The 21,476-nt window shown below is 54.5% G+C and overlaps 6 protein-coding genes across 6 annotated transcripts; 3 read left to right on the top strand and 3 right to left on the bottom strand.

Moving 5' to 3' along the window:
- Positions 1 to 275: 275 nt before the first annotated feature.
- LTHEOB_2669 (Phosphoglycerate mutase family protein) lies at positions 276 to 1,495 on the bottom strand (the record flags this gene model as incomplete). The annotated part of the gene is made up of 3 exons (XM_035511506.1): positions 276 to 550; positions 629 to 1,250; positions 1,322 to 1,495. The coding sequence occupies 3 exons, from the start codon at positions 1,493 to 1,495 to the stop codon at positions 276 to 278; spliced, it is 1,071 nt and encodes a 356-aa protein (XP_035364378.1).
- Positions 1,496 to 2,060: 565 nt separating this feature from the next.
- Positions 2,061 to 3,304, bottom strand: LTHEOB_2668 (Eukaryotic translation initiation factor 3; the record flags this gene model as incomplete). The annotated part of the gene is made up of 5 exons (XM_035511505.1): positions 2,061 to 2,426; positions 2,487 to 2,603; positions 2,658 to 3,138; positions 3,201 to 3,223; positions 3,278 to 3,304. The coding sequence occupies 5 exons, from the start codon at positions 3,302 to 3,304 to the stop codon at positions 2,061 to 2,063; spliced, it is 1,014 nt and encodes a 337-aa protein (XP_035364377.1).
- Positions 3,305 to 3,691: 387 nt separating this feature from the next.
- On the bottom strand, positions 3,692 to 5,372 carry LTHEOB_2667 (Isocitrate dehydrogenase; the record flags this gene model as incomplete). Its single annotated transcript, XM_035511504.1, has 5 exons — positions 3,692 to 4,116; positions 4,170 to 4,845; positions 4,900 to 4,933; positions 4,990 to 5,000; positions 5,061 to 5,372. 5 exons carry the CDS (start codon positions 5,370 to 5,372, stop codon positions 3,692 to 3,694), a joined length of 1,458 nt encoding a protein of 485 aa, XP_035364376.1.
- A 2,094-nt stretch (positions 5,373 to 7,466) lies between these two features.
- LTHEOB_2666 (Alkaline phosphatase) lies at positions 7,467 to 9,865 on the top strand (the record flags this gene model as incomplete). The annotated part of the gene is made up of 10 exons (XM_035511503.1): positions 7,467 to 7,752; positions 7,803 to 7,853; positions 7,907 to 8,025; positions 8,073 to 8,232; positions 8,290 to 8,547; positions 8,599 to 8,732; positions 8,787 to 8,998; positions 9,050 to 9,164; positions 9,212 to 9,552; positions 9,610 to 9,865. The coding sequence occupies 10 exons, from the start codon at positions 7,467 to 7,469 to the stop codon at positions 9,863 to 9,865; spliced, it is 1,932 nt and encodes a 643-aa protein (XP_035364375.1).
- Positions 9,866 to 12,198: 2,333 nt separating this feature from the next.
- On the top strand, positions 12,199 to 14,808 carry LTHEOB_2665 (Sugar transporter; the record flags this gene model as incomplete). Its single annotated transcript, XM_035511502.1, has 9 exons — positions 12,199 to 12,215; positions 12,273 to 12,356; positions 12,417 to 12,682; positions 12,742 to 12,901; positions 12,951 to 13,238; positions 13,287 to 13,390; positions 13,442 to 14,013; positions 14,074 to 14,251; positions 14,552 to 14,808. 9 exons carry the CDS (start codon positions 12,199 to 12,201, stop codon positions 14,806 to 14,808), a joined length of 1,926 nt encoding a protein of 641 aa, XP_035364374.1.
- Positions 14,809 to 16,792: 1,984 nt separating this feature from the next.
- Positions 16,793 to 18,612, top strand: LTHEOB_2664 (MFS multidrug transporter; the record flags this gene model as incomplete). The annotated part of the gene is made up of 2 exons (XM_035511501.1): positions 16,793 to 16,905; positions 17,103 to 18,612. The coding sequence occupies 2 exons, from the start codon at positions 16,793 to 16,795 to the stop codon at positions 18,610 to 18,612; spliced, it is 1,623 nt and encodes a 540-aa protein (XP_035364373.1).
- Positions 18,613 to 21,476: the final 2,864 nt, after the last annotated feature.

Here is a 21,476-nt window from a genome sequence, read left to right as displayed (position 1 = left end):
GGGGGGGGGGGAGGGAAGGCAGTCCTGTATTAAACGTTATAACATGGTATCAGGTGCTACTGTTCTGTCAATCTAAGTGGTCACGCATGATTGATTTCCGTGATGAATCTGAAACCTATCCAATCAGCCCGGTTGACCTTAAGTGTTAATATAAGGTTTGAAGTATAGTTTCGTCTTAGGGACTCGTGACCCATGCTCTCTGATACATCCATTAATCGACTCTACAACTCAAAGCAGCTTCCATACAATCCACCAGAAGTCCCCCCACAACAACCCTAAACAGCCCCACTCGACGCAGCCGGCGTAGGATCGACAGTGCACGTCGGCGCGGTGGTAGGCGGGTCGATGACGGTGGGCGGGGCGGGGCCAGGGCGAGTCTCGGCGCGGACGAGGACGGGGATGACGGCGCCGGTGAGGAGGGAGAAGTCGCGGTGGCCGACGGCGCGCAGGACGGAGCGGATGGAGCCCGAGTGGCTGGTGAGGGAGATGAAGGTGTTGGGGTCGTGGGTGAAGACGTCGTCGAGCAGCGTCTTGAGGCGGGCGACTTGGGCTAAACGATTCTTTTTGTCAGATTCTCTCATCTCTTTTTCTGTTGTTTCAGTTTCTTAGGTTTTTGTGAGACACTTACCGGTCGACGACTCGCGCAGCGTCGCGCTCCACAGCTCGTCGTCCTCGCTGAAGCCAGGCTCGATGGCCCAATCGGGATAGTTCTCTCGGATCCACGTCTTCGAGCTGCGGCGGTCACACGTATGCAGACCCAACGACTCCCTCAGCAGCTCCTTAACAACAGGCTTAAACGGCCTATCCTCCGGCAACTTCTGCTCGAGGCCGCCGAAGGTGTAGTTGGCAGTAGCGAGGCAGCGGGCGAGCGGGGAGACGTAGTAGCTCTGGGGCGCGGGGATGGCGACGTCCGGCTCGAGGGCCGACGCCCAGAAGGCGTTGGCGACGAGGGCCTGGTCGATGCCGACCTGCGTCAGGTGGGCGTCGGCCCAGGTGCTGGTGCCGTTGCCGTCGAGCAGGCTCCAGTAGCAGTCCCAGGCGGGGGTGCCGTAGTAGGCCTCGGCGACGTTGTGGTCGCCCTCGCCGTGCCGGCCCATGACGAGCAGCTTGTACTGCACACTCGTCGACGCGTTGCGGTTCAGCTCGCCGACGTAGTGGGCGAAGCGCTGCCACTGCGTCTTCATGCCGGACGGGTCGAAGGACCCGTCGGTTGGGTAGGTGCGGTTGATGAGGCCGAGATTGACTTTGGTCTACATTCCGGGCGTGAGAAATGACAGACATTTGGGGAGTCAGGTCAGACGCTCTGCATTGGCGAACGTACATAGTCAAAGTTGCTGGGGTCCGTGGCAGGGTCATCTTGGAGGAAGAATCCAGTGACGGTAGTGTAGTTGATGTGCGAAGTATTCGATGCCCCGTAAGGCTGCGTTGCCTCGCCCATGCTGAACAGGAAGGCAAGCAAGACGGTAGAAAAGAAAAGAAAAGGACTGTTTGACATGTTGGCTTGTGGTCCAAAACTGGTTCACGGGACTTGGGGGAACAACAAGACAGGAACGACTGGCGGAGGGCAGCGGGGGACTTATGAGCGACGAGCGAGCACCTACACGACTGTCCTGATATTCCAAGCGAAACCCCACCGACGGAAATTAAGAGCTCTTCGCGGCTCTAGCATGGTAGAATAGGCGGCATGGTAAGGTGCCTGTCAGGGCGGGCGGTGACGGGCGGAGGGCGCGCGGAAGCCAATGGCTCGGGAACGTGATCTCGGCAGTCGGCGCCACAGCCGCATGGGTTCCATCATCTGCGGTGCAATCCCGCCCTCACTGTGCCTTGCAGATCCCTCACGCAGCTGAATTTCTAATATCTTGCTAGGAGGCAGTGAAGTCAGACAACCATCCAAACTCTGCTTCTAATAGTGTATCGCGACTATGCTTCAAGCGCATTCCTTCCTGCAGGAACCATCACGTCATTCGATACTTTTTGACCTCCCGCCTAACGCCTGACATGCTGATATCATGAGAAAGAAGAGTGAAAAAGACCTCAGCAAGAACCCCTTCTAGAGCCGTTTACAAGTTCGCCTGCTCCCTCTCCCTCTCGACCTCGTACAAGAAATCAAAGTAAGCCTTGTCGAAGTGGTGCACGCGCACGTAACCGTCCTCACCACCCGAGCAGTATGCCGTGCCCTTGGGGTGGACCGCAACGTAGTTGAGCGGACCGAAGTGGCCACGCACACGACCGATCTCCTCCTCGAAAATCTTGTGGTAGAAACGCGCCTCGAATTTACCCTGGCGGGCCGAAGTGGTCGTGACATCCATGGCCGCCTGACCACCACCAAGGATAACGTAGTCCTTGACCGGCGTGATGGCCGCGCTGTTCAGCGGCGTATCCGCAACGTACGTGTGGAGGATCTGGAGGTCGTCCGTGGCAATGAGCTGGAAAATGGCTGTTAATATTCATCCTCCAAACAGCTTATGGTGCAGGATGCTACTGACCTTGGCGGTCTTGTCCTTGGAGGCAGTGATGAAGTAGGTCCTGTCGGCAGACCACTGCAGGTCGGTAATCTGCATGTCGATCTCGTGGGCCTCGATGACGTTCAGAAGATCGCCCGTCTGCCATAATGTTAGCATCCCGGACCTTCCGCTTTCTCAGTCTGCCATGCTCACCTTGGCATCGAACTGCGAAACGGTGCCGTCCTCGTGGCCGGCAATGATGTACTTGGCGCCGTAGCTGAAGCCAGCGACCGTGGCCTTGCTCTCCTCGCAGATGATCCGGAGGCGCCTCTCGTTGGTCTGCTCGGCCTCGACGTCGGGGATGATGTCGTAGACGACAATGGTGGAGAGGTGGCCGGAGCGCTTCTCCGTCACGCCGAGCAGCTGGCGGCCGTCGGGCGAGAACTCGACGCGCTTGATGGACGTCTCAAACTCCCAGGTCTTGAGCAGGCGGCCGGTCTTGACCTCCCACAGGCGCATGGTGTTGTCCGCACCGCCCGTCGCGAGCAGGGTCGAGTCCAGGTTCACGTCGACGGTCCATAGCGCACCGACGTGGCCGTGGTAGGTCCCGAGACGCTCGCCGTTGGCGCTGAACCAGGCGCACACGACGTGATCCTTAGAGACGGAGAAGATGATGTCGCCATCGGGGTTGAACCTGGTGGGGGGCGCCGTCAGTTTCGCGGTGCGCGAGCGGGCAGTGTGCGGGTACAAGCGTACTTTACTTGGGTCAAGGCACGTTCCTGCGCGGCGCGTCAGTGTCGGGTCGTATGGACTTGGTCCCGGTGAGCACTTACATGGCCGGAAAGCAAGATGGGTCTCATGGTGGGCGATTGGTGTGGAGTTGTGCTGGAGCTGCTCGCCTTCAAATGTCGACGCCCGCGCCGAAGTGGGTGGGATTTCGCCGTCTGTGCGCACAGCCGGAGTCATCCCGCTCCGCCACCAAAAAATGAACGAGAATGAGTGAGAATGACAGCTCCTGCTGCCTTGAGCTCTTGACTCACTTTCTCCGCATGACTCACGGCGTTCAAGTCATGCAATCTTTGAATTTACACGTAATTTATTTGTACTCTTTTGGCTCTGAATGTACAGAGATCCTGCCGGCTCGCCAACTCTCCGGGTTATCCATGTAAAGTCGCTTATATATACCCATTTCGCCATGCTTAATACCTCTCTAATTTGTATATCATCAAGTTTTCACTCCTCTCAGCTTACAACTTCTCCTTCAGCTGCTGCTTCAACCTCCTCTCAACGGCCTCGAGGTAGCCGTTGGTGGTGACGTACGCATCCCTGTCCTTCTTACCGCAGGCGAGAGCCAGATCCTTGGTCATGATGCCATCAACGTCGACGGTGTCAATGCATGCCTTCTCAAGAGCCTCGGCGAAGGCAACAACATCAGGGGTGCCATCGAGCTCGCCACGCTTGGCCAGACCACGGGTCCAGGCGAAGATGGAGGCAATGGGGTTGGTGCTAGTCTCCTTGCCCTTCTGGTGCTCGCGGTAGTGGCGGGTGACGGTTCCGTGCGCAGCCTCAGACTCGAACGTCTTGCCGTCAGGAGTGATGAGCACCGAGGTCATGAGACCCAGACTGCCGAAGCCCTGGGCAACGATATCAGACTGGACGTCACCGTCGTAGTCTGGAAAAATGTTAGCGCGAGCTGCGCACCACGGAATTTGGAGGACCACTTACTCTTGAGAGCAGCGACGAAGCCACCCTCGCTCTTGACCATCTGGGCGACCATGTCGTCAATGAGACGGTGCTCGTACCAGATCTTCTTGGCATCGAACTCGGTCTTGTAGTCCTTCTCATAGATCTCCTGGAAGATGTCCTTGAAGCGGCCATCGTACTTCTTCAGGATGGTGTTCTTGGTGCTCATGTACAGAGGCATGTTCTTGGAAAGAGCATACTTGAAGCAGGCGTGAGCGAAACCAGAGATGGACTCGGCAGTGTTGTACTGGGTCTGAGCAACACCGCCGCCGTTGGGGAAATCATAGACCTTGATGGTCTCAGGCTCGCCGCCCTTGGGGGTGAAGACCATCTCAAGGGTACCCTCGCCCTCAATGACGCGGTCCTTAGCGCGGTACTGGTCACCGAAAGCGTGGCGACCGATGATGATCGGCTGCTTCCAACCCGGTACAAGACGAGGAATGCGGGGGATCACAATGGGCTCGCGGAACACGGTGCCACCAAGAATGTTCCGGATGGTACCGTTGGGCGACAACCACATCTTCTTGAGCTTGAACTCCTCGACACGCGCCTCATCGGGGGTGATGGTGGCGCACTTCACACCAACCGAGTACTTCTTGATGGCCTCAGCAGCATCAATGGTGACCTGGTCGTTGGTCTCATCACGGTACAGGATTCCCTAATTCCTTATCAGCTACCCCGCCCTTGCCGCTGTAGCTGGGCCTGTACGCACCAGATCGTAGTACTTGAGATCGACATCAAGGTAACTTGAAGCTTGTCAGGAGCTGCGGCGGACACTGCTGAATGTTTAGGCGGTACTCACGGGTGGATGAACTGTATAGGGCAAAATTGTCAGTCCCGATACTCTGCTAGGATGTACGCGGTGGGCCTTACCTTGTCCTTGATGGCCTGCCAGATAATCCTGGTCATCTCATCACCGTCCAGCTCGACGACGGGGTTCTTGACCTGGATCTTCTTGGCGGTGGCCATGGTTCTCGACTGGGAGGCGAAGCGCAGAGCAACTGGGGCAGCAAAGCCGGTCTGGTTGGCGGAGAAGAGAGGCGAGGCGAGGCGGGAGCTCGGGGTGGCGCTGAGAGCGGGACGAGTGGCGCTGAAGGAAGAGAAGGCCCTAGGGTAGCGGGAAGCAGGAGCAGCGCAGCGGAAGGCCTTGGTGGCAGTGCTGGCGGAGAGGGTAGAAGGGCGCATGATGGGCTAAAAAGTGCGCGATGACGGGGGAACGGGCGGCTATTGAACGGTATCCGAAGCAGGGCGCTGCGCACGCGGCAATTGCTCGCAGCGAGGGGCAGATAGCGGGCTCAGGCCTCGGGAAAGGTCTCGCAGGGTGTGGTGGTGTCGGCTTGCGCAAGAGGCTCTTAGCGCGGTCGAGCGGCGGGGAGTGCAATTGGCCGAGGTAGCTGTGCGGCTAAAGAAAGGTCGAGAGCGGATTGTTTACCGGCCGACGACGCGAGGATAAGGCAAGGAATGCGCGGCGCTTGGTGTTTAAGACGAAGTGACGCACCTCATCGCGATACAAAATGTTTAAGCTTCTGACTCTCTTCCGATCCCGGAGCTGTCCTGTCGCCGCACGTCGGCGGAGGTGTCCGCTCCCCGCTCCGCCGCTTGCTTCGCCGCCCTCGGCCTGATCCGCCCCGACTGAACCAACCCACCACGCGACGCCTGGCTCCATTCTCGTCCTGCTCTCACACGACCTCGCGAGCCGTCGTTCTGCGAGTACGCTCATAAGTTTACTTCCGCGCCGGCGACTTTTGCTCGTGAACGTCCAAGCGCCCCTCCGTATCGCTCCCGCCTGATTTTGCCCGATCAGACATCCGGTTTAATTCTTAGCCAGTCGCAAATGACGGACAGGGAAGCAGCCGTTTTACAACCTCAAGTGCGTGCTTCTAGTGCCGTCGGCATCCAATGGCAGGCTCGCATTCGCCAAGGTACCGCCGGATGTGGCCGATCTGTCGGCTGTATAGCCGATAGCTGTCAATGAAATCAGTCATCATACTTCGACCGACCGGTAGAACGGCATTTTACTCATGCGCCAAGTCGTCTCCAAATTACACAGTACTACAACGGTCCAAGTAGGCACAAGATTGAAAAATATAATAGAACGAAAATCGATCTCCAAGCTTGCGCTTGAAGGTCATATTCAATGCAACAAAGTAGACTGTCTATTCTGCAAGCATGACATCAACATGCACGCACCGCTCCATCTAGTTTCCCTGATATATCCAGTAATCTCATGTATAACAAACCAGATAAATGCCCTATTAACCTCTCATGCCGGCACAAGGAAAATAAACTTTTCCAAAACCCGCGTTGATGTCTGACCAATATTTTTTTAAAAAAAGAAATAGAAAATCCAGGCCTATGAATTGACCGAATTCATGGACTTGCGAAGAGCAAAAGCTAGGTTTGATGTCTAAGTCTAACCCCCTCAACGGTTTAAGCTGTGATCTACTTAGGCGGCGCGGAAAAAGGTCCGTCAAGCGAGGTAATCCTATGCACAACTTAATGCTAGGACCATTGATGAGCAGTGGGTTATCCCGGAAGTAATTTGCACCAGCCTTCGTCTCAACCCATTGCATGAAAAGAACATTTCATCGACCAGTAGATGTCAGCTGCCTATTCCGATGATATATAAGGTTCACTAAGGCGTTTAGGGTGCTCTCCACGGGAAAGGTCACGTGAAAGCGCATGCAGAGAAGAGTTGATGTCAATTCGCCTTGAATTCCGACATGACAGAAAGCACGATAACATTAATTCCATTAATACATGGCTTCGAAGAAGGCCAATGATAGCCGCCGCTTATCAATGGGGATGGTTGTGGGATTCGAGCTCCGTAGGAAGCGGCGGAATGACGTAGTGTGACAGCGGCCAAGCTGCATGTGAGCAATGGCTGGGGAGTGCTGGGAAACGTGCTCTCCCCCGCCCAAGCCATCTCCGCTTCTCCCGCACGCCAATGCCCCGCTTGACCCATTTCCCATGGCCTGGATTGGCTTCACGTCTGGGTCCTGCCTGCTTCGGAAAAGTAGTTCACGGCAGGGGACAAAGCAGCAAACCATCCATGCGCAAAGGTCAGATTCCGTACGAGCCATCGCCAAGCATGCCTAATCTTTGGCCTTTTATTCGCTCGTCCCTGACTGGGGAACCGGACTTCCCAGTCTCGACTCCGCTTCCACCCTTGTTCGATGCGCGACGTGTCTTTGGTCACAGCTCTCAGCCCAGCTACAAAAAGTTGGGAATCCGCTGAGCCCCATCATCCTTCAAAATCGGTGCGCCGCACAGAGCCGTATGAAGCAGGACGCCATGAAGCTTAACGCGCTGCTTCTCCTCAGCTCCGTTGGCGCCGCCGCCGCTCGCTATGCCGCCAACTTGAACTACGGCTCTCCTTCAGCCCACCATCCGTTTCTCGGCATCTCCCTGTACAAAGTCGTCCGCCGACATGATACCACTGTCCGATCCATTGATGCGTCTGCTCTGAATTTCACGCATGGCGTCGCCTCTGGCGACCCGTATGCGGAGTCTGTGATTCTTTGGACGCGTATTTCTCCAGAATATGACAATGATAAAAGCAATGGTAGTCCCAGTGCCCCGGTACCAATTGACCATGCCTAATGAGTCCCACAGTCACGGTATCCGGAACGGTGCCGCTTTTCAATCACGATATGCAAGAATATGGTAGCTGAAACCCCGGGGCATTGATTTGGTGAAGAAACTGACAAGTGGGCAAGTGCGAGTCTCCACGGCCCCCGTGTGCGTGAATTACAAAGTGGCAACGGACCGGAAGATGGAGAAAGTCGTCCATTCGGGCCAGGCTTACACCTCCTCAGATATCGACTGGACTATCAAGGTCAGTAATGGTCTGGAACCGTTTGATCGCCAGCTCACGAATTCTAGGTCGAAGCCACAGGTCTGAAGCCGTTTACGCAGTACTACTATCAGTTCACCGTGTGTGACTCGAACAATGCGAGCCCGGTTGGCCGAACCAAGACTGCCCCAGCCCCTGACGATGATGTTTCGGAACTCTCCGTGGCCGTCTATTCGTGCTCGAACTACCGTAAGTCTCTGCATCATTATTCATTGAAAGAAAGAAAGAGAACTGAGCTTGGTTCAGCCTTCGGATACTTCAATGCATTCGGAAACTCGGTGCGAAAGGACTCTGTCGATTATGTCCTACACTTGGGCGACTTTATTTACGAGTACGCTGAAGGCGCATATGGATGGGGCTGGGCCATCGACAGAATTTCCCAGCCTAACAAGGAGATCCGCTCGCTTTACGACTACCGCAGGAGGCATGCATCCTACCGTGCCGATTTCGATGCCATCTTGAGCTTTGCGAGCTATGCATGGATTCCGGTCTGGGATGACCACGGTGAGTTTTTACGCCGAGGCCGAATTGCGCGTTACTGATGACTCCTCTCAGAGGTCGGAGACAATACCTGGCGCGATGGCATGGCAGATCATAACAACACTGAAGATTCTTTTATCCAAGACGGACTGCAGGAAGGCGGTGATGGCTTAACATTCGATCAACGAAAGATGAACGCCGTGCGCGCGGTACGTGACACAGCACCGTTAGTTTGCCGAAACTAGCTGACACACATGGCAAAGTACTTTGAGTGGATGCCCATTCGTCAGGTCGAAATGGATGATAACCTTCGTATCTGGCGGACATTCTCCCTTGGCAATCTCGCGGATATCATCATGCTCGACACTCGGCAATACGACAGATCTGTTACAGATCTCTATTGGAACAACGACTATATCCATGAGATCCAGAACGATGCGGGAAGGTCACTTATGGGAAGCCGCCAAGAGAATTGGTCAGTACTTTTTCGGAGCTCGTTTGGTTCTTCCACAGCTTACATCCGCAGGTTCTACAAGCAGCTCTCAAAGTCGAAGAACCGTGGTGCCACATGGCGCCTAATCGGATCGCAGATTGTCTTCTCGCGCTTGAACCAGTCCACCACTGGTGGTGCTGATGATCCTGTACGTTCAGCCACCCGATGAGTGTGGACGGCCACTGACATGCTCAGTATAACATGGATGCTTGGGATGGCTACCAGGCCAATCGCAACCGCACATTCCAGCACCTCTACAACAATAACATCACCAACAATATTCTCATGGCTGGAGACAGCCACATGTCCTGGGTATCGGATCTGGTGTGGCTGGGCGAGCACGACTACGATCCGAAAACAGGAGCTGGCTCGGTCGGCGTCGAATTCTCTGGCTCCGCAGTCAGCAGTCCTTGCCCGCATGGCCAGAACATTACCATCGATAAAGCCAACAAGAACAGTGCCGCTCTCGTCGCCGGAAACCGTGAACTTCTATGGCAGGACATGTATTACCGTGGATACTACGAGCTGACTCTGAGGTAAGCAAGAGTATTCTCCTCACATGCTCTCTCAAGTTAACAAAGGCCGGGATGCAGCCATGATGCCGTACACGCGAAGTACTTTGGCGTTCCCACGCTTGTTCAGCGTACTCCGTTGGAAGTAAGCTTGGCCAACTTCACAGTCTTGCGGGATGCCAATGCGGTGAAGCGTCCTATCGCCGGTGGGGTCGTTGAAAGCGGGGCATTGAAGTTTGGAGAGGTGATGCAGACTAACTTAACATATAACACGGCAACCGGAAAGTACGCTGTACATAACTTGTCGACATTCGGCTACAACCAGATCATTGACTAGATAGGTCGGTGGGTTAACGTCAGCTTATATGTCTCCTATTCGTTGATAGGAGGAAATGATGTCACTTTTGATCTATGTGATCTGGCACGCCGGATTGGGCAATGATATGGGGTGGAAATTCCCCGCAGAAACCAAACATTCCGGGCAGCGACACGTTCTTTCATCACATGGCCATCCCCTGTCCAGGTAACAGGAATTGCATGCCTGCACGCATCCTGGGGCTATGTGAACCATGCTCGGCAAGGATTCCATTGCGGCAACCTTCGTGTGGTAGTCCAGATAGAAGCAGACTTTTGCCCCTTGCATGAGGCGGCCTGGATAGGCAACTATGGGTACGATATGCGGGGGATCTGCTTACCCCAGACCGGCAGTGATCGATTGCCTACCGGGCGAGAGTCAGTAGAAGATGTGCAGCATCATCCCGAGAGCCTCATCCAGCGAAACCTGGTGAGACAGCATGTACCACGATACAGTGAAACAGTGCCCGACAGCCCATTTTTGGTGGACACGATAGCTGGGGGCAAGTCATACTCGAAGGAGCATTCCAAGCCTTGGCGACAAGTGCGCGGCGACTCTTGTCAGCGTCTTGGAAGACGAGCTTAATCTGCTTGCCGCATCCTCGATAACTTCACGACGTTTGCATCGCCGTGATAGGCGCTCTCGACCTTTCCTGCCATCCACGGCTCGCTTCGATCAGCGCAGCGAAATTCCTATGCCGGCGTACTGCTACCCCGCAACGATGGAAATTGCCGTGGCTGGCCAGATTGCGATATCAACAAACGATCATCGTGGTCACGGGAGGTGGTCAAATAAAGAGAAGCGGGCCGGATCCGGCATTCCGACCGGCAAAGGTTAAAGTCATGTTTCTAGGGAAGGGGCAACGCCACCGCGGGGCTCCCTTCCCTCCCGCAGGCGCCTCATCACTTGCTAACCGCCGCGGGTTAAGCGCCCATCTTTGACGAAAACGTGGGAGTATAGTAGAGAAGCTACCGATCCGGTGCGCTGGAGATATCTTTCCACGAGCGAGATCTGGGGAATTGCTGAAACGGTTGCACTCCCTGTAATTCGTGGGAACGGAGCCGGGAAAAAGGGCTGGGCCCACGAAGGAGTTGACTGCATGAGGCTTCGGCAATCGGGCTCGCCGATTTGCTGCTGAGGTTGCACCTGGTGACGACGCCCGCCGTCTTTTGCATTCTTCCCCGAGGCGCATCACCCCCTTCTCCAGGCCTTTCTGGACCTCAGGTGCAGTGGAAATGCGGGGAAGAGGCGATACAACACTTTTGCTCCTGAGGGCTGAATTTGCATCCTCTGGATTTGGCCTCAGCACCGCCTTGCCGCTTAAACACACCTTTTTCGTGCGACCTGGCGCTGACCTGACTGCTGTGTCCCGGGATTATTGCATGACACGCGAGAAAGTAAGCAGTAGCACCCCCTCAGCTGCTTCTCTCTCCACAGGCTAATGCACCACCGCAAGCGGGCAGGGACAAGGCGGCTCGCCTTAGCCCAAAACCTTCTTCTCAACCACACCCGGACGAACACCTCAGGCCCGCGCCCAGGACGCCACATTTCTGCCACCTGTGCTCGTCATCCAAGACATCCCGACCTGCATCATCCGCCAGCTTCGATAGGAACTGCCCTCGTGACACGCTGAGGATTTCATGATTGGGGCCTCTCGTACCGCTTGCAGGCCGTTAGATATTGCCATTACGCGCGCCGACCAGGGGGTGTCACTCGGGCGCCTGCAGAGGATGCGCCAGGGTAGCAATGCGAATTCTCGTTTTCGGGAAAACAACGATCGCGAACCAAGACCAGACAAGAGAACAAGACTTGCTTTGAAAGCCTTGTCTAGGTCTTGCGCGACTCGCCATGCTTCAGCCATACGAGCTTAACCCGTTCTTCGTCTCACTCAGCCATTTGCTTCCTCTGCAACGGACATGTCTTGGCATATCACAAGGCGGGATAATCAACGTTGCACCGGCCAGCCCCTCAAACTCTGGCCGATGCTGTGACTTTAATCACCATTGTTTGCCCCCAGCCTTGCAGCGGTGAAACCGAATACCGTCCCCCTTGCCCACCAACCATTCTTTCCCTATCAACCCTAAAGCGGGGCCCCCCGTTTTGCTCGTAGTGAGCTGGTGGTGAGTGGCCACCGCGTTTCCGGTTCCTTCCACGGTTCCATTCCATCGAGATATGTGATCGGAACTCAGCTTGCTCACGGCGCTGCTCTGAGAGCACTATATATGGCCTGTGTCGCCTTTGTACTGATCGTCTCTTGGAGTCTGTAGGACCCAGTGAGCTACACAGTTCCCTCTCCGATGCTCAGGTGATACATCATGGAGTCTAAAGAAGAGTAAGATCTTTCTGGAGACATTTCACAACCCACCCAAGTATACTAACCCTTGTCCAGCAAGCGCGACAGTGCTGCAGGTGTTCACAATGAGCACATTCGAAAGCAAAGCGTTGTTCAGCTTACCGAGAACACGAGTGGAGAGTAAGCCGCTGTCGTCCACATATCAGTCGACCGATCAATCACTGACCATCTCCACTACAGAGTCAAGAATCCTCTTGCCGGCATCCCTATTCCGCAGCTCCTGACTGAAGTCGACGAATTCGCCACGAAGAACGAGCTGAAAGACATTCTCCCGCTCCTTCGTAAAGGCGCCCTTGTCGCTCGTGACCCAAATGGCTTCGAGAGCATTGACGAGCTGGACGAGGCGGATAAGGAGGCTATCCGCCATGAACGCACACACAAGTGGGACCATCCCTGGGCTTTGTACTTCACAATCATCTTGAACTCAATTGCAGCCGCCATTCAAGGTCAGTCATTTCCTCTTACCTCGTTCGCATGGAATAGATCGCTTAACTATGTTATACAGGTTGGGATCAGACTGGCTCTAACGGCGCAAATCTTTCTTTCCCTGATGAGTTCGGCATATCGACAAAGGCAGACGTCTGTGGGCCGAAAGGCACTTGTGAGAAGGACGAGTGGATCGTAGGCGTTGTCAATGCAATGCCCTACATAGCCATCTGGCTTTTGTACGTCTCTCCGTCCACCGTGACTCGACTATTCTTAACAAAGCGGCAGTGCGGCATGGATCTCCGATCCTCTGAACGACCTCATCGGCCGTCGTGGAACCATCTTTACCGGCGCTATCTTCTCGCTCGTGGCACCCTTCGGCATGGCTGTGACCCAGAACTGGGGGCAGTTGATCGCTACCCGTGTCTTGCTCGGTATCGGCATGGGTTTGAAGGAAGTCACCGTCCCCGTGTTTTCGGCCGAGACTGCACCAGCTATGGTCCGTGGTGGTCTGGTGATGAGCTGGCAGCTTTGGACGGCTTTTGGCATTTTCTTGGGCACCTGTGCCAACCTTGCGTGAGTTCGAGATCCCATTGATCCAAGGTCAGATACTGACAGACATAGCGTGTACCGTGTCGGAAAGATTGCATGGCGCTTGCAGTTTGGCAGTGCTTTCATCCCGGCTGTTCCACTCGTCATTGGCATTTACTTCTGCCCCGAATCACCTCGTAAGTGAATATTGTTGCTTGCGGAATCACCACTGCTGACAACATGATCAGGCTGGTACTTGAAAAAGAAGAAGTATAGGAACGCGTACAACTCTCTACTCCGTCTCCGCAGGAAACCGCTGCAAGCTGCTCGCGATCTCTACTACATCAACGCTCAGCTTGAGTACGAGGAAGTGCTCGTCAAGGAATCTGGTCTCACGAACGCGAACAACATTGTCACCCGCTTCTTCGAGCTATTTACCATTCCGCGCGTCAGACGTGCTACACAGGCTTCAGGTATTGTCATGATTGCGCAGCAAATGTGTGGTATCAACATCATAGCGTTCTACTCGAGTACCATCTTCGAGCAAGCCGGTGCCGGCACATTCGGGTCACTCATGGCCACCTTTGGATTCGGCCTAGTTAACTTCGTCTTTGCGTGGCCCGCGGTCTGGACGATCGATACGTTCGGTAGACGTGGCTTGCTGCTGTTCACTTTTCCGCAGATGTTCTGGACGCTGCTTGCCGCAGGCATGTGCTTTTACATCCCGAAGGACAACGACGCACATCTCGGCCTCGTCGCTACCTTCATATACCTGTTCGGGGCTGTGTATTCTCCAGGAGAAGGCCCTGTGCCCTTTACTGTAAGTTGTGGTGTTGAGAATACTTTGGATCATCCCTTGTTGACACAATTTCTTCCACAGTATTCGGCCGAGGTTTTCCCCTTAAGCCACCGTGAACTCGGCATGTCATGGGCCGTAGCTACCAATAACTTCTGGGCCAGTATCCTCAGCATTACATTCCCGCGTCTTATCGGCGCCTTCAAGCCGCAAGGCGCGTTCGGCTTCTACGCCGGTCTCAACATCATTGCATTGGTTCTGAGTACGTATTATTTTTCCATTTAACAAGCATGCTTGATCATAAGGCTAGCAGCCTGCCAATTACTTTCAATTCGCTTGGTTTGTCCAGGGTTGGACCCAAGATTGCTACCATCCGTTGTCTCTTTCCCGATTAGGTTTAGCGTATATCGCCTCGCAACATCCATCACCACCACTCGCCGCAATCACCAATCGGCATCCTTTCGCATTCCTTAACATCATTTCGGTGCTCATAGCGTACTCCGCGCTGCCTCACAGTGGTCAATATTGAAAGAAACTTGCTGACAACATACTCGTCTTCCAGTCTTCCTCTTCCTCCCAGAGACCAAGCAGCGCACACTTGAAGAATTAGATTGGGTATTTGCGGTGAGTACACGCAAGCACGCTTCGTACCAGCTCTTCCAGGTGCTCCCGTGGTGGATCAAGCGGTACATGCTGTTCCGAAAGAACCTACCCTCTCCCGAGCTCTACCACTTCGAGAGCGACGAGTATCGCGCCACCACGGGCAGGGGAAGCGACGATGTCGAGGGTAGGAATGTGGCGGCGATGAAGGTGGATTGATTTCACACGCTGCAGGCTCGGTGAGAGGTAGAATTGGGGAAGGATTCATCGTAGTATAACAGACATGGAAGGCTACCGTTGAGGGAGGGATGCCCGTCTACTGTCACTATTGTAGTAAAGCTTATTCGTAGGTGATAAACATATCATTGGACTGATTAATATACCTAAGGTATAGGGCAGTGAGTACTTGAAGCAATCTTTCAGGCGTAAACATGGAATTAACAATTGCACATTCACTTCCGCGCAAATTACAATAGATTCCGCTTCCCACAGTGTAAAAAAATGGTTGTTCTGGGACAAAGTAAGCAGTAGCACGCCCTCAGCTGTCTCGCTCCGCAGTCCCCGCCTTATTAGAAGGAAACAAAAAAGAACCTCTGCAGCCTACTACATCCCTCCCTCAAGGGAACAAAAAGTAGCAGAGCTTTGAGTGAGTGTATGGGCCACAAGGAGAACTCATAGGTCAAGCTCAACGGGCAGCGTATGGCGATTGGCGACCCGGTTAATTATACCTACTGCGAAGCAGCGCCGCACAAATTGCTAACAACTATGGGTAGTAACGGCGACGTATGGAGATAGAACGACCAAGATCCGACCGGCACTACCATCTGTTATTAAATCAGCCTACACATGAATAGTTGACGGTTGATATCAGTCCGCTCACTCAACCTGGCCAGGTAAGTCTTCGTGCTGGACCATGCCAGTATTCGGCCGAGGTTCGTGAACTCGGTATGTCATGGGCCACAGCTACCGATAACTTTGGGGTAGGATTCCGCTTGCTTGATGATCCATGATTACTGCAACCCTTTATTTCCTTCCGTATTGGATTTAGCGCGGTTCGCTTAACAGGGGTACAGTACTACAATTGACATTCCTCGCAGCACTCACCGCCTCACGGTAGGCGGAATTGAAGTCTAGCCATGGGACGTTTACTGACAACGTGTTCGTCTTCCAGTTTTCCTCCCCGAAACCATCGGCCGCGACGAAAGATACTGTCCTGCTGTTGTCTGTAGGTAAGAAGCTATACCAATATGCCCTAGAATCAGGACCGTGAGTAGTTGAAGCAATATAGTTGACAATTATTCGTCCAGACGATAGCTTCTATTGTAAAATTGTCGGTAATTCTTCGCGCAAGCCTTCGGCTACAATACCCCTCTGTACAGACGAGGTCATACAAGAGTGTGACAGAGGATGTTGTAACCAAGACATTCCGAGATGAATCATCACTCACCGATCGATTTCGATTGTTTTCAAGGCGCGCCATTCGGCCAAGCAGCTAGTAATGAGGCTATGGTGGCAAGCGCGGTTGTGTTTCCATATGACTAATTGGAGCACCACGTCTTTCCAGAAATGGAAACGCGCAGGTTCGGCAGTGAATCAGCTTTCACATGGGCCCCGGTCAATACGTCAACCTATCACCTCATCACCGTCTCTTGGCGCGGATCTCCCGCCGACACGTCTGCACCGGCATGGACGCCGGTGCCTTTTCTTTTACGCAATCGGCGCAGAAATCTCTTCATCAGCGTCGTCAAGAAGCGCCTCGCGAGGCTATGATGTCAACAAGAGGCACCATGGCGTCGCTTCTCTATTCTTTGCCATGTCGGCCGAAGGCCGCTCCAACACCGCAGTCTCAAGCTTTCAGACGTCAGGTTCTGCTTACGAGGTCTACGAATCCGTCGAGGGTACATCTGTGCTAGTACCGCTGGCGACCCGCTCCTCCATATGGGTCCTCGAATAGCGGTCAGACAAGGCGGATCTCGCACTTAAGCAGCGTTGGAGCCTCGATGAAGGGTCTGCAGCAGCGAATATGACAAGTCCAGCACTTGCGTCAGTGGGAGACGAGAAAGGAAAGATGGCAATACATCAAGAGCAAGGAAATCACCAACGAGGCGGCATGCGGCTGCAGCTACCCCGTCCGTGCGACCGAGAGGACCAAAACTCCAAGAGCAGGAACGACGTCGAGAAATCTATCCTCCCTAGTCCACCTATGTCTCATTCTGAAAAGAACATTATTACCTGGGACGGTCCGGATGACCCTGAGAATCCTTTTAACTGGCCTTCTTCGAAGAAATGGCGTGTCACGGTTCTCGCATGCTCCATGTACGTCTCTCCCTTTGTTCAGTGCTCTATCAACCACGCCAGTCCTCTTGAATACCCTTGAATCTTCCCTGAACCCTCTCTCCCATCGCCCTCGCAACAATTCTGCACCAAACCCTCCCCATCTCATGATATCGCTCACTCCATCACCCCAAACAATCCAAAACCAACCACCAAACTCACACTTCTTCTCCCCACAGAACCTTCCTCTCCGGCATCTCAGGCACCGCGCTCGCCCCCACCGCCCCACTCCTAACCTCAACCTTCCACCTCGCGCCCGACGCAACCCGCACCATACCGCCGACCTACTACCCCATCTTCGCCTGGACGCTGTCGGCCGGCGTCATCCCGCTGCTCCTCCTCCCACTCATGGAGACGTACTACGGCGTCCGCACGCCCTACCTGCTCTGCGTCCTCACCCTCGCGCTCTCCACCATCCCGCAAGCTCTGGCGCCGGGCGGTGCTGACGGCGGTGCGTACCCCCTCCTCATCGCCATCCGCATCCTGACGGGCGGCGCGGCAGGCGTGCTGCAGAACGTCACGGGCGGCATCGTGGGAGACGTCTGGGCCGGCCCCCGCGCGCGCAGCAAGCCCGTCGCGCTGTACATCTGGGCGCTGGTGGGCGGGTTGATGGCCGGGCCGGTGGTCGGGGGCGGGACGGTGTGGGGAGGCGGCGAAGGAGGAGGAGGAGGCCTCAGCTGGCGCTACGTCTGCTGGGAGCAGCTCGCCATCTACGCCGCGCTGGTACCTCTGGCCTACCTGCTCCTGCCCGAGACGCGCGGCGCCATCATCCTCGTGCGGCGCGCCGCCGCTGTCCGGAAGGCTACGGGGGATCCTAACGTTCGTGCTGAAGGGGAAGAAGAAGCGGGAGGGGGTGGAATGTCGTTGGCAGAGTTGTTAAAAGATGCGGTCGGCCGCCCGCTGCGCATGCTGACGACGGAGCCGCTGGTGGCGTGCAGCACGCTCTGGTCGGCCTTCTGCTTCGGCAATGCGCTGCTCTTCACGCAGAGCATCCCGCGTGTCTACGGCGAGCTGTACGGCTGGGAGAGCTGGCGCGCCGGCGTCGTGCAGGCCGGATTGCTCGTCGGCGTCACGCTCGGCCTGGTCGTCGGCGCGCCGGTGCAGGACGCGCTGTACTACACCACCTCGTCACTTCGCAAAAGGAACCAGCATCAATCATCAGACAGCGAGAACGGGAACAACGAAGAACCAGAACACGACGACGAAGAAGAACACTTCACCCCCGAAGCCCGCCTCTACCTCGCCATCCCGGCCTCCTTCCTCTGCCTATCCGGCGGCCTCTTCCTCTACGCCTGGACCTCGTCTCCGCACATCCACTGGCTCGCGCCGACATCCGGCCTCGTCCTCGTCGGCGCCGGCATCTTCACCGTCGTCACGGCCGCAAGCAACTACGTCGAGGACGCCTACTCGCGCTACGCCGCCAGCGCCCTCGCCGGCGTCGCCTTCGGCGAGAACATGACGGGCGCTTTCCTGCCGCTGGCAGAGCAGCCGCTGTATACTAATCTTGACTTGCGTTGGGCGAGTTGTCTGTTGGCGTTCGTGGCTGTGGCGTTGAGTTTTGCGCCCGTCGTGATGGTTTGGAAGGGGGAGGCGATTAGGAAGAGGAGTCCGTTTATTAAGGAGGCGATGTATGAGACGCAGGGGGAGTTTGTGGGTGCGGAGAGGAATGAGGGGCCGCAGTCTGTTTAGGCGTTGGAGCTGCAGTCTGTAATGACGCTATATTGTACCTTTAGAAGATTAATGGGGTATCGCCTCGTCATGTTCATCTGGCATCGACTTCAGAAATGATATTGGAATTCTCTATGCATATTTAGAAATAGTGACACTTCTGTTGTGAAGTACATCCACAAAAGTGTCACAGGATGTGATTTTGGTAAAGGCTGTCGAGGTCATGCTGGCAAAGAGAACGGGAGTTGTTGTTGTGGGAATGAAGAGGAGGATGAAAGATACGAGAGAAAGTTATATGTGGGGGTGCCGCATCGTGTGGTTCGCGTCCAAAAGATAAAAACCAAGACACCCCTCCCAATGTGATGGAGGCCGCTCCTAATTGTTAGCGAAAACAGATTCCCGCCGATTGGTGCTATATAAGGACTATTTGTATAGTGTAAGAATGTACCTGACGGACCTTCCAATGAGATTTTATCATTGCGCCTTGATACGCCGTGTTTCCAGTTCAGGCGCCAGAACATCACGTAAAAATAGTATAAACTTTCGCTAACCCTTGAGGACATGCATCTTAGCGAATCACCTACCTCATCGAGGCTTCGCAGCTGACCAAACCCACTTTTCTTCTGCCGCCGCAACCTGACATCCTCCATACCACCAGCAAACTCCTTATGACTGAAGCATTCGGTTTCGTTGATTCCTGTTTTTCCATCTCAATGCTCAGCAGCACGCTTTAATCGTACGAGCAGTTTTGTGTCGCCATCACCATATCTCTGCGCTTTCAACCTTGTACAACGAATCCGCTCATTCCGACTATCTTCTGACAATGTGCGTGGTTGAGCTAAACGTATCGCTCTTGCCATGCCGGCACCGCTGGTACAATCTCCTACGGCCATGTTCGCCCACCACAAACCTCAGCAACTGCCCCAACAGGCTCCGCATCGAGGGCTGGGAAACCAAATGCGATTTCTGCCCTCACTGCGCGGGCTGGAACCTCTCAAATGCAGAATTCCGACTTGTCAGCAATGACCGCAGTTCATCTGCTGGCGGCCTTTCTCGCTCGCCTTCCTCCAACTACGGCGGCTCCGCCCGCCGCGCCACCCACTCTCTTTCCCGCACACCGTCACTCGCTTATAGCAGTGTCAGCACTGTTAGCGACAGCTCAATATCCAGCCTTGAGGGGCCGCAAGGCAAAAACAGGGCCATCATCCCGGCCCTTGGACTCTCCGTAGTTGAAGAGAGCGAGAAAGAAAGGCCTAACAGCGCCACACGTTTGGACGCCTATATCCGCAAGAATAACATGCTTCCGAAAATCAATTGCGAGGCAGCGGATGGCGATACCGAAACCCCAGTCGAACAACAAGCAGAGCCATCTTCCGAGACCAACCGTGGCGATACCCAATCTCAGCCCCCACGACATATAGACAGAAATTCTACGGAAGACGTGACCAAAGGCTCTTCTTCTAAGCTCAAATTCAGACCTAAAGCCTTGAGGGGCCGGTCAATCAAATCGTTCTTATCGTCTACAAGGAAAGGAATTTGGCGTAAACCGTTCCGAGGGGGCCGAGCTCGGTCTACAGAAGATACAAAACTCACAGACGTTGCTCACGACGATGCCGGCTGCGTGAGAGAAGAGGCACCTGTGGAGACGGACAATCCGCGCAGTTTCGAGCGGACAACGAACACCAACGAAGATCTGTTGGACGAAACTGAGCTGAACAGCCATACCCATGTGTCAACAACCATTTTGAGTTCACGGGTCGAAGACAAAGGGAATGAAGTAGAAGATGAAGGGAAACCTCAAGTAGATAGGGGAGAAAACAAGAAAGAGAGGGAGGATATTGATATGGGAGCCGATAGGGAGGATAGACAGATGGAAGTAGAGCAGAAGGAGAAGGACACTGAGAACGATATCAAAGATGCAGTACCCGCAAAACTAGTGGTTCATAAGCAAGAGGATGCCGCGCATGAGATCCCTCCTCGAGTTGAAGATGCAAGCAACTCTCGACCGGAATGCACACGGAGTGCTCTTTCAAGGGATGAATTCCCAGACTACTCGAAAATCGTCTCTCAATCACCATCGGCATCAGATACATGCATACCCGCGCCTTCATGCGTAGCGCCCAATCCCTCGCCGTCATTCACCCAAACACCACCTCTCCCATACAAGTCAATACAAGTTTCTTACCCAGCAGTTACCAACTTTTTTGCTGGCATTGGCCTTATAGAGCGACCCATTCAGCCTGGACGCCAGAGGCTCCGTTGGAAATGTGTAAGTTTTTCTATCCCCGCACAAAGACTATCGTCCAGCAATTATGAATACTGAAGTTACTCCAGTGCTGCGGGGAAGAAATATACGATGACTACACCGAACTTCGGCCCGGTGCGATCGAGCGCTTGAAAGGTCGCCTTCCGTGCCTGACTGATTCATCCGGAATTCCCCCCGTAGGCGCAAATACAGCATCTAAGACGTGGCGTACCTTATCATCAGCAATCGGACGGGTATCCAAAGTATTTGGGAGAAGCCGAGAGAAGACACAGACCAGTCCATGTATACCGATGCACAATTCGCCTTCTGTCGGAAACTCATCCTCTGCATCTACCGTCAGTCTGAAGCATAATTTGACGCATCTTCTTCTATGTATGAAGGAGGGCCGGTTCGGAACAAACTTGTATCAAGAAGAGATATGTGGGTTGGACAGTGACAGAAGTCTCTTCGAGTTCCTGCAAACCTGCTACAAAACGCGTCGGGGCAAACTGTCTTCCTTCACATCTCTACGGGCGCCCAATGGCATTAAATTTGTCATGGTATGCCTACTTTCCTAACCCCACTGCCATACATACTGACTTGTATTACACGATAGTTCAACCTGGTCACTGGAAGAACA

This window comes from Lasiodiplodia theobromae (assembly GCF_012971845.1).
Source record: "Lasiodiplodia theobromae strain AM2As chromosome Unknown scaffold_6, whole genome shotgun sequence".
NCBI classification, from domain to species: Eukaryota; Fungi; Ascomycota; class Dothideomycetes; order Botryosphaeriales; family Botryosphaeriaceae; genus Lasiodiplodia; species Lasiodiplodia theobromae.
The sequence above is the reverse complement of the archived record's forward strand: the minus strand, read 5'-3'. Positions and strand labels throughout refer to the sequence as shown.